The 12,023-nt window shown below is 42.7% G+C and overlaps 1 protein-coding gene across 4 annotated transcripts in view; it reads left to right on the forward strand.

Annotated features, from left to right (window-relative positions):
- PHLPP2 (PH domain and leucine rich repeat protein phosphatase 2) overlaps nt 1-8,958 on the forward strand; it is a 78,038-nt gene extending 69,080 nt beyond the window's left edge. For all 4 annotated transcript variants that reach the window (XM_054453256.2, XM_054453259.2, XM_054453257.2 and 1 more), the window contains 2 exons: nt 902-1,133; nt 3,844-8,958. In XM_054453256.2, the coding sequence (XP_054309231.1) occupies nt 902-1,133; nt 3,844-4,998 (1,387 nt within the window). In that variant the 3' untranslated portion in view covers nt 4,999-8,958. The remainder of the gene's footprint in view (nt 1-901; nt 1,134-3,843) is intronic.
- Nucleotides 8,959-12,023: the final 3,065 nt, after the last annotated feature.

Here is a 12,023-nt window from a genome sequence, read left to right on the forward strand (position 1 = left end):
TGAGCCACTGCGCCAGGCTAATTTTTTGTATTTTTAGTAGAGATGGGGTTTCATCGTGTTAGCCAGGATGGGCTTGAATTAGTTTTATCTGTCGTAACACAAAGCAAAGTGTTAGGAAGAAGTCAGTTTTTCAGTAGTATAAATTGAGCTAGAGACTTTGCAAAAATAAAGGGTTTAGAAAAGGGAACTCAATTTATGAAGCAACTTGAGGCAGGAATTGTAGCAAGTATTTTTCATGCTATATATTTTATCAGAGAAATTTCCTGGAGAAATGGCTTGCTGAGGGTCTGTAGCCAGAAAATGGCAGAGCTGAGATTTGAAACTAGGTCTTTCTGCTAGTGTCTGTTCCTCGTTAACATTGTTTCCAAGTACAGACGCGTGGATGCCCTGCATATGGGGGAAATGCAAGAATCATGGTCCTTCCCTCGAGGAACTTAGAACCTGAGTGAGTGGTTCTCAAAGTGTTGTTCTAGGACCAGAAGCCTCAGCATCACCAGAAATTTCTTGAAATATAGTTTATTGGGCCAGCCTCTTACCCACTGATTCAGCAACTCTGGGGCTAGGGCCCAGCAGTCCCTGTTCTGACAAGCCCTCAGGGGATTCTGATGTGTTAAAGTTTGAGAGCCCCTGAATTAGGAAGTCTTTGATCAGACACAAAAGCTATGGAGAAAGATGCAAAAGGGAGATTATCTCCCTTTTGTAAAACCTTTTCCTCAGCTGAGAGTGGAAGGCAGAACTGTCTCCACCACCATCAGCCACAGCAAGTCTGCATTTAGGTGGATAAGGGTAAGGCTGGTTCAGGATCACATGGCAAAAAAAAGAAGGAGAGATGTACATGCAGGACCACCACTTTCTTCTAAAACTAGCCACCACGTCTTCTTTTTCTTTTCTTTCTGAACAGGAAATTAGGAATGGCTGGCCAGAAGTTGGGCTCCTCCGCTCTCCTGTGCTACATCCGCCCTGACACTGCCGATCCAGCAAGTAGCTTTAGCTTGACTGTAGCCAATGTTGGCACGTGCCAAGCAGTCCTGTGCCGAGGTGGGAAGCCAGTGCCCCTCTCTAAAGTCTTCAGCCTGGAGCAGGACCCAGAGGAGGCGCAAAGGGTGAAGGACCAAAAAGCCATCATCACAGAGGTGTGTTCTGCTCCCCGCCAGTCACTTCTGCTCCCCAGATCAGTGGAGGCTGCTTTGTGTAGAGGTGACGAAGGCCCATTTTCTTCCTGTCATGCCCTGTAAATTGTATCCAATCTAGATAAAAGTTCAATTCAGATGGTTTCAGCAACAGTACTGGAGGAAAATCTGATCAGTTAGTGACTAGCACAAAGAAAAAGCAAAGCGAATTAGAAATACAAAATCCTAATTTGTGATCCTGTATATTGATAGCTAGCTTGTAAAATGGATGTTAAATATCCGCCTTAGCTAATTTCCAGCTCATCTGGTTTGTTATTCCAAATAGAAGAAAGAGTTCTCTAGTTTGACATCCCCATTCTGAAATGCAAAGTTTCAAAATGTTTTGTGTTTATACTCTATGTGGTGTAGTATGCTCTGGTGTTCTGTTTCGATAATGAAACATCAGTATTTCTACTGTTTTATAGCTTTTCTTCTTTTTTAGAAATTAACATTTTTGCTTTCAGAAGAACTTTAGCAATTACTTGTGAACATTGTTTATCACAAAGCGGAATTCCCGTTCAGATCTTTTGAGAACTGTAAATTGGATTGTTTGTTTCTGTATTGTTGAGTTTTAAGAGTCTTTGTATATTTTGGAAACAAGTTCTTTATCAGATACCTGTTTTGCAAATATTTTCTCCCAGTCTGGGGCTTGTCTTTCCATTCTTTTAACAGTGTTTTTTTTGCAGAGCTTTTAGTTTTAATGAAGGCCCACCTGTCAGTTTTTGTCTCATGGATGGTGCTTTTGGTATTGTATCTAAAACTCATCGCCAAACCCAAGGTCACCTAGATTTTCTTCTGTGTTATCTTCTAGAAGTTTAGTTTTGTGTTTGACATTTTGGTCCATGGTCTGTTTTGAGTTAATTTTTGTGAAAAGTGTAAGCTCTGTATCTATATTCATGTTTTGCATATAGGTGTCCTCTTGTTCCAGGACCATTTGTTGAAAAGACTATCCTTTGTATGGCCTTTGCTCTTTTTTCAGAGATTAGTTGACTGTATTTGTGTGGGTCCATTTCTGGGCTGTTTTGTCAGAATTCTATATTAGAGTTCATCTAAGGAAACAAAATCAAAAACCATCATTTTTATGTGATTGATACTATTAGGATTCTGGAAGTATGAGACATTAGTTTTGGGAAGCTCTTTCAGTCAAAACAAATGAAAGATAAAAGATAATGTTTTAAATTTTTAGTTTTTTTTTAAATTTTTTTTTTAGAGACAAGGTCTTGCTGTGTTATCCAGTTTGTACTTGAACTCCTGGATTAAGTGATCCTCCTGCTTTAGCCTCCTGAGTAGCTGGGACTTATAGGCACATGCCACTGCGCCTGGCTTCAGATAACTTTTGTTTGACTAGTTTTTTATACAGTTTGGATAATGATTAGATTTTTCTTTTCTTTTTTTTGAGGCTGAGTTTCGTTCTTATTGCCTAGGCTGGAGTGCAATGGAGTGATCTTGGCTCACCATAATCTCCACCTCCCGGGTTCAAGTGATTCTCCTGCCTCAGCCTCCCGAGTAGCTGGGACTATAGGCATGCACCACTACGCCTGGCTAATTTTGTGTTTTTTTCCATGTTGGTCAGGCTGGTATCCAACTCCCATCTCAGGTGATCCGCCCACCTCGGCCTCCCAAAGTGCTGGGATTACAGGCGTGAGCCACCGTGCCTGGCCAATGTTTAGATTTTTCTTAGGGGATTGTAGACAAGTAGGAAGTATTTTTATAAATGTTATTTTAACCACAAACATTTATTGTTTGTCCATTATTTGCCAAACACCATACCTTTATTATTTTTCTTAATCTTAACAGTAACTCCCATGAATTGGTGGGCCCTGGCCCCAGAGTTCCTAATTCAGTGGGTAGTTGTTAAACTCCCATTTTCATTTTACAGATGAAGAAAGTACAGTTTAGAGTTTATGACAAATTCTGGCAAATAAGCTCAGGTCTTCTTCCTAGTGGGTGATTGCAACTGTGATATTAATTTATTGATGACTTTAGAGTTTTGTTTTGTATTTTTTTCTTTTCTTGAAATCAATACAACAAAGTGTCTGGCTTGTGAGCATTCCCAACCTGCAAGCAGGGTTGCTCTGTTTCCTCTAAGTTTTGACTTACAGGGATTTTGATTTGATCAGCTATTTATTCTTGATACAGTCCCCAGAGCATAGGTAAATTATGCTGCACATCTCAGACTCCCCTTTTTTAGGCTGAATAACCTTAGAGATTATTTGATGCCTTAACTACCAAGATTGTCTTTGCCATTGGTATCTTTGTAGTCCCAGTTGACATCCCTTTAAGTGAGAAATCACTTTTAGTGACCTTTCTGTTTCATCCTCTCTGAGAGTACTAGTGATAGAGAATTAATGATAGTTCTGCTTATTGTTTTTCTATCATTTCTCTATTTATAGATATACTGAGGCCTGTTCTTCATGTTAAAGCAAACATCTTTTGGGATGGTGGTGCCTTTTAGTCACTTATTTTTACTTGGCACTATAGTAACCATATAATATTTTGTCTTTTAGGACTTCTCTACATTTATTTCTGTGCATCCATTTAAAATTATACTAATCCATAGGAAAAATCATATATAAATTGTTTTATTGTAGTTCCCTAAGCACCGTGATCTGGAAAGATAGGTTGGCTATCATTGCTGCTTGTTTCTCAGAATTTGTGTCCTGCTCTTCTCTAGGACAACAAAGTGAATGGGGTAACCTGCTGTACCCGGATGCTGGGCTGTACATACCTCTACCCTTGGATCCTCCCCAAGCCCCACATATCTTCCACTCCACTGACCATTCAAGATGAGTTGCTGATTCTGGGAAACAAAGCATTGTGGGAACACTTGTCCTACACGGAAGCTGTCAATGCTGTACGTCATGTACAAGACCCATTAGCAGCTGCTAAGAAGCTGTGCACATTAGCGCAGAGCTATGGCTGTCAGGACAATGTAGGGGCGATGGTGGTTTATTTGAATATTGGTGAGGAAGGCTGCACTTGTGAAATGAATGGGCTCACCCTCCCAGGTCCTGTGGGATTTGCTTCAACCACCACTATCAAGGATGCCCCTAAGCCAGCCACTCCATCCTCTAGCAGTGGGATTGCCTCTGAGTTCAGTAGTGAGATGTCCACCTCAGAGGTGAGCAGTGAAGTGGGGTCCACTGCTTCTGATGAGCATACTACTGGGGGCCTGGACGCTGCCTTGCTTCCGAGGCCAGAGCGGCGCTGCAGCCTCCACCCAACACCCACCTCTGGGCTGTTTCAGCGCCAGCCTTCTTGTGCTACTTTCTCCAGTAACCAGTCTGACAACGGCCTGGACAGTGATGATGACCAGCCCGTTGAGGGGGTCATAACCAATGGCAGCAAGGTAGAGGTGGAAGTAGACATCCACTGCTGCAGGGGGAGGGATCTGGAGAACTCACCCCCTCTCATAGAGAGTTCTCCTACCCCGTGTTCTGAGGAACATGCTAGAGGGTCGTGTTTTGGGATCCGAAGACAGAACAGTGTGAATAGTGGCATACTCCTGCCAATGAGCAAGGACAGGATGGAGTTACAGAAGTCTCCCTCCACCTCCTGCCTCTATGGGAAGAAACTCTCCAATGGCTCTATTGTGCCCCTAGAGGACAGCCTGAACCTCATTGAAGTGGCCACAGAAGTGCCCAAGAGGAAAACTGGCTATTTTGCTGCCCCCACTCAGATGGAACCAGAGGACCAGTTTGTTGTGCCTCGTGACCTGGAAGAAGAAGTGAAGGAACAAATGAAACAGCACCAGGACAGCCGGCTCGAGCCTGAGCCCCACGAAGAGGATCGGACCGAGCCCCTGGAGGAGTTTGACACAGCACTATGACTGCCCCACTGGGCACAGTGTGGGAGGAGGCTGTGCAGGGTTGGGGTAGGGACCTGCCAGAGGCATTCTGCCTCTGCATTTCTTTTTGTTTGTTCAGTTTTTTTTTTTGAGACGGAGTCTCGCTCAGTTGCTCAGGCTGGAGTGCAGTGGTGCAGTCTCGGGTCACTGCAACCTCTGCCCCTGGGTTCAAGCCATTCTCCTGTCTCAGCCTCCCGAGTAGCTGGGATTACAGGCACCTGCCATTATGCCCGGCTAAGTTTTATTTTCTTTTTAAGAGACGGGGTTTCACTATGTTGGCCAGGCTGATGTTGAACTCCTGACCTCAGGTGATCCCTCCTTCTCTGCCTCCCAAAGTGCTGGGATTACAGGCATGAGCCACCACGCCCAGCCCTGTGTCTACATTTCTAAATCATAGCTGTGTGGGGTTGAACTCGGAGCCAAAAAGTGTGAGCGCCATCAGGGGCTGGCTCTGGATAAACTGGTAGCCACCATCAGTGTTAAGTTTCACATTTAACCTGCATTGGAATTCCCAGGGGTACTGGGAAGAAAGCAGCTGTTCTGTATCAGTCCTACCACCTGCCATTAACCCTTTCTCTCCTAGGATCATTTTGAGAATTTGCCTGCCTGGGCAGGAAAGGGACTATTTCTGTGGAGGAAAAAAGTGAAGATTGATTCTCTTTACTAGTTGCTGCTGATGGATCTCTGTGACAGAGAAATCACCTTATCTCAGACTAATGGGGTGTGATGTGACTAGTCACATGGCTTTTCATTCTTCTCTACGAGAATACAGCCTATCAAAATGATGTCTGTTGGAAATGTAGAACCAATCAAACAGATAATTTATGTATGTAATGTAATGAGAGCACTTTTCATTGACTGTGAACTTTTTATTTTTGAATCTGCACTCGAGCCAATCTTCTTAGAGGCAGCCCGGCACCTTCATCCATAGGCAGAGAGAGAATTGGGTGTTGGAGACTTATTCGAGGGTATAGGGAGGGCCCTGTGAAGTTGATTTAACTGTTGGATGTCAGACTGTGAAAGCTCCTGAGAAACTTGGGGTAATAGGATCTTCTTCTGGGGATGAAAATGGGGAAGGCGTGAGGACCTAGACTACTTCTCCCTAGATCAGAAAAAGAGAATTACCCCTTGACAAATATGATACCTGCTAGGTATTTCCCAGGGAAATTTAGGGATTGGCCTCTTTCCCTAGCATGTGGAGGAATTGGCAGACAGCTTCCTAAGGGCGGAGGGGGGGCCAAGGCTGACACTGCTTGCATCCACGTGACCGTAAGTTATGGCAGATGACTCTGAAACGGACTAAGGCCAATGGGAAGAGATGGATGGAGCACTCAGGTTAGACTTGCTCCTTCTCCTATGCTGGAGGAGAGGGATCGTTCTCTAGAATGTTGGAAGTGAGTTGAGGGCTCGCCTCTTGAATGTTTAACAGTGTACTCTTCTGAAAACTGCATATTCACTTTATGTGGTTTCAGAATACTGGGCTCAATACTAACATAAGAAAGACACTTCATTGAGAAATTCCAAAGCTTACAGAAAACCTATACTTTTTGCACATTCCACATAACCCTAGCAAAATGCAGTTTCTTCATGTTTCTGTCACTTTTTCCATTGGAAGATTTGCTTAGGAAAATTAATTCCTATTTATTCCCACAAAATGTTGGCATTGCTTGATTTTACCGAATGGGGAATGTGCTTTGAATTTTTGGAACACTTTTACAATTAAAAATAAAGTAGAGCCATTTTTAATTTGTTTCATCAGAAACAATATGTTAAAGAGAGGGTTAAATAGAAATATATTTTCGTGTGTATTTTTGGGAAGATTTTTGTTCAAAGCAATAGTCAAAAATCATGACCTGTCCATAATAATTATGTGTCTTCATCTTCTCAGAGGCCCCATGCCCATATGCATGTGTCATTGGGATACACTCTTGGGGGATTTGGTACACTCTAATGGATGTCTAATGTTCAACCCCTCGAGAATCTGAACTTGAGTCCCCAGATTGTCAAACTACTGGTCAGCTATTGAGAATTTTAGAACTCAGGTCTTTGATTTGAAGTAGGGAACATAGTGTCTCACACAGAGTTCAGGTGCTGTTAGAAAGATGGGAACGAGAGTGTTTTGCCACCTTATTTTTATATGGGAAATTTTTTTTTAATGAAGAAAAAATGAAAATGAAATAACACAGGATGATAGTGATGAGTGATGTAAAACATCTTACTTAGACGGCAGAACCTTCGGGTTGTAGAATAGTGATGTCTAAAAATTAAAGTTTTGGGAATACACCACTTTAATAGTATATAGTCTTATAAAAATTATTCATTATGGTGAACCCCTTTCTTATCTGCTATTCGTTTCCCACCCTACTTATTGGAACCACCTCAAAACCCAGTTCTGAAATGACCTTACCAAAAGTAAATGTATTTACTTTTTAGTCAGCAGAACGCTGTAATTCCAAATGTTCTTCTGTGTGGTAGAATTTTTTTTTCAGGAACCATTAGGTTGTATTGAAAATCATATAGGCGATACCAAAACTGATTATTCTTTTTTGCAGTCTGCTTTAATTCATGTCCTTCTGCAGTTGCTCTGTATTAAAACAGGGTAAAAAGGCCATAGCCCATTATGAAAAATATAATACAAAACTCTTTGACCTATGAGGTAATTTACAGACATTGTGTTTTCTAAACAGGCTGTCAGTGAAAGCCCGTATCTGTCTCCAGGTGAATGTAATCTACTTCCGAGTACTTTACCCAGAGGATGTGTTCCCCGGGTGGGCGGAGTACAGTTGATCTCTAGCACAGAGATTCTGCCCTCTGCATATTCTCAGGTCTCTGTGTGTACCTCCCATTGAGTAGAGAAGCTTAAGATAATTTCTGAGAGAAGAACACTGCTGATTATGGGAGCAGTTTAGGAGTCCATGGAAGAAAGAAAAATACATGTGTCTTGGCAGCCATGGTATATTTTTGTCTAAATGGATTGGAAGGATATTTGAATATTTGAATGTTGGTATGACATAAAGCTGCAGTGCACTATAGAGTCAAGTCATTGAATTACCACTCCTGATATAGGGCTTTATTGTACTACTGTGAAGTGTATGTGTGCAATACATTGGTGAGTTCATTTACTGGTATACGGAAGAGCCAGCAGGAGCAGCGTGGTCATTGCTCGGTGCTATTACAGTTGCTTATAGTGAGTGCTATTTTCCAGGAGATGGAGCCAGTTGGGTGTGGCAGATCTACTGAATATCAAATGATGCTCTTCTTCCCATGCAGACCTTCAGCAAAAGCCGGTACTTGGAAGCCACAGGCTCACCTTCTCTATCTATCCAATAATTATTAATGAAGAGACCTCCATAAGGGAGCAGCTGGCTGTTATCGATAAATGTACCAATTATTAAATAATTAGTCTCCAAGCCATTCAGTGATGTCTTCAGCATCACTATAGAACTGTCTAGTGTCACTTTTTCCTTCCTTCTGGGTGGAGGCTTTCAGACTCCCAATCATGAAGGCAAGTTAATCTTTCTCTCCAGTTAGTGACTTTTGCCCCATAGTTGGGTAAGCACTTCCTAGATTGAGAAAAAGCAGCTACAGTCAATCCTGCTCTGTTTCCCTCATTTGGTGATCATGATCAGTCAGTCACACATAAGTTCCTTGTATTCTAAATTTCATGCACTTCTCCCAGATGCTATAGGGTTTTCTCTCACTGTTGCCAATGGATGTCATCCAGACAGTGGGCTCATATCTTACGGTTTTGTGCAATCATTGTCGTATTGTAGTCTTAAGACTCATTATAGTGTATTTTTGATATTTTTGAAATGTGTTAAATTTTTTAATTCAATAATATGAGCCAGAGCATGTTGCAGCAAATCTATTGTTTGTAAAAATAACAATAACAATAATAAATAAAATAAAGTGGAATCTCTTTTTCATGGCTTTGTTTTAAAATGGAGTGCTTGTTATTTCATAAGTATTTTAGCATGAAGCTATAATTTTCTCTCCTAACTTGTTTGTAGAATTGGGTTCTTAACCAAAAGCACCTGCAGGACTTTCCTGGGGAAGATAAGTGAGAACAAACACATGAAACCACATTCCATGACACTGCAAAGCTATGAGTTAAGGCAAGAATAAATATTTTTGATCAGCTTTTAAGCTGAAATGGCAATATAGATTTTTACTTTACGAAACACTATATTTTGCCTTGGTTTATATGCTTAACAGAAATCACAACGCCAGGAAAAAGGAAAAAATCAAGAAACACCGTCCTTATTGACATGCAGTTTAGCTGACTAGCAGAAACTCAACTGTAGACAATCCACAGCTCTGTCTAAATGACAGCTGACGACACCATGGAAAAGCCAGTCATCACGTTTTTCATGACAGCTTTGGTGTGAGAAGGAACTTCAGAGTCTTGGCTCATGAGCTCCAGTTAAGCCTCTAAATTGTTGCTCGCCTACCCCCACTCCCGTGGGTGTCTCCCATAATCTCTGGACTTTCAAGCAATATTAGCTACCTCTCAACTGATTGATTGATTGATTGAGACAGGGTCTTGCTCTGTTGCCCAGGTTGGAGTGCAGTGGTGTGATCTTGGCTCATTGCAACTTCTACCTCCCATGCTAGTGTGATCCTCCCACCTTAGCCTCCTGAGTAGCCAGGGCTACAGGCAAGCACCATCACACCCAGCTAATTTTTGTATTTTTTGTAGAGACATGGTTTTGCCATGTTGCCCAGGCTGGTCTCGAATCCCTGGGCTCAAGGGATCTGCCTGCCTTGGCTTCTCAAGGTGCTGGGATTATAGGCATGAACCACTGCACACTGCCTGCTACCTCTCATTTTAAATAAAGGTCGAGATAAAGTTATCTTGTTTCCTCTTCGTCTACCAGAAGGAACATTTATTTATTTATTTATTTATTTATTTATTTAAGATGATATCTTGCTCTGTCACCCAGGCTGGAAGTGCAGTGGCGTGATCTTGGCTCAGTGCAACCTCTGCCTCCTGGCTTCAAGCTATTCTCCTGCCTCAGCCTCCCAAGTAGCTGGGACTAGCACTGCCACACCCAGCTAATTTTTTGTATTTTTAGTACAGACAGGGTTTCACTGTTACCCAGGCGGGTCTTGAACTCCTGAGCTCAGGCAATCCGCCGCCTCAGCCTCCCAAAGTGCTGAGATAACAGGCACGAGCCACCGCGCCCAGCCATTTATTTATTTTTTTGAGATGGAATCTAGCTCTGTTGTCCAGGCTGGAGAGCAATGGCACGATCCCAGCTCACTGCAACCTCTGCCTCGCAGGTTCAAGCGATTCTCCTGCCTCAGCCTCCCAAGTAGGTGGGATTATAGGCATGCGCCACCATGCCTGGCTAATTTTTGTATTTTTAGTAGAGACGGGGTTTCACCATGTTGGCCAGGCTGGTCTCGAACTCCTGACCTCAGGTGATCCACCCGCCTCGGCCTCCCACAGTGCTGGGATTACAGGCGTGAGCCACCACACCTGGCCAGAAGGAACATTTTAAACACTTGGTTCAACAACCATTTATTGAGCACCTTCAACATGCTTTTGTGCCTCAGTTCCACGAGACACACACCTCCCTAGGCCAGCATGGCAGAAATGAATCAATGTCATGTGATATAAATTCCCTGGTACACCAAAGGCCACAAGAGTATGTTAGTCACTCAGAACACCTTCCAGTGTGTGATTCAGTGGGGCTGAGTTTTGTCTCTGCTCCTTAAAAGTTTTGTGACTTCAGGCAGTTACTTAACATCTCTAAGGCTGTTTTTCTCATTAAATGTTAATACTAATATCTTTTATCAAAGGGCTTCTTTATCACAGTACTGTACATACCTGGCACACAGTGAGCATTAACTCTTTCATAAACCACCTAACCTTGAACCTTGTCTCCTTATCGGTAAAGTGTGAACAATACACCTTGGCCTGTCTGATTGACAAGTGGTAGTAAGAGAAGGTTTGCTAAAGCATCGTGAACGTTATAAAGCCGTAAGACATGGGAGTGGTGTTGTTACAGTGATGGCTCCATTCCCTTGAGAGGAGCTGCCTCTCCGGAGCAGTACTGGATCTGGGCCTAGGCACAAGGTTGGGATCAGATAGGCCAAAGTCTCCATTTTATCAACCACAGGAACAGACGTGGGCAAGGATCTAATAAGGACCTATTTCAGGGAATACATGCTAGGTGAGAATAGTGGGTGGGCTTGGTGGTATTTCTCTGGAGGGTAGGTGGAGAGTGGGTCGCTTGATTCTGGCTACAGTTATACTTCTCATCTACCACTGAGTGAAAATTGTGTGGGACTCGAGCCACTGCCTTGGGCTAAGGGTGATGGAGTGGAGACACTTTTCTGAGGCACCACAACTTTTTTTTTTTTTTTTTTTATGAGATGGAGTCTCACTCTGCCACCTAGGCTGGAGTGCAGTGGCGTGATCTCAGCCCACTGCAACCTGTGCCTCCCCGGTTCAAGCAATTCTCTGCCTCAGCCTCCCGAGCAGCTGAGATTACAGGTGTCTGCCACCAGGCCGGTTAATTTTTTTTGTATTTTTTGTAGAGACAGGGTTTCACCATTTTGGCCAGGCTGGTCTTGAACTCTTGACCTCGTGATCCACCTGCCTTGGCCTCCCAAAGTGCTGGGATTACAGGTGTGAGCCACCGTGCCTGGCCAAGACACCACAACTTTTAACCTAGCAAAGTAGATTTCCACTTGATTATTTTCCAAGCTTTATTTTTATAAAAGTATAATCTAGATCTTTTCCACTTAGGTAGGAGGCTTAGCTTCGATCCTTTGTCCTGAACAGATTCTATAAGAATTCACTACTAAAAAGCAAGAGGACAATTAGCAAAAAGACCGTAACTAGAATGTGTATTTCTAGTTGCATCTGATTTGAACTAATATATTTGGGGCAAGCTGTAAAGTATAAGAATAGGTGTAAAACACGTAAGATTAAAATTACTTAACTTTATTTTTAAGATTCAGTGTTAGTGATCTGTTACATTATGAGACCAGTCCAG

Source organism: Pongo pygmaeus, chromosome 18 (assembly GCF_028885625.2).
Source record: "Pongo pygmaeus isolate AG05252 chromosome 18, NHGRI_mPonPyg2-v2.0_pri, whole genome shotgun sequence".
Lineage (NCBI taxonomy): Eukaryota > Metazoa > Chordata > Mammalia > Primates > Hominidae > Pongo > Pongo pygmaeus.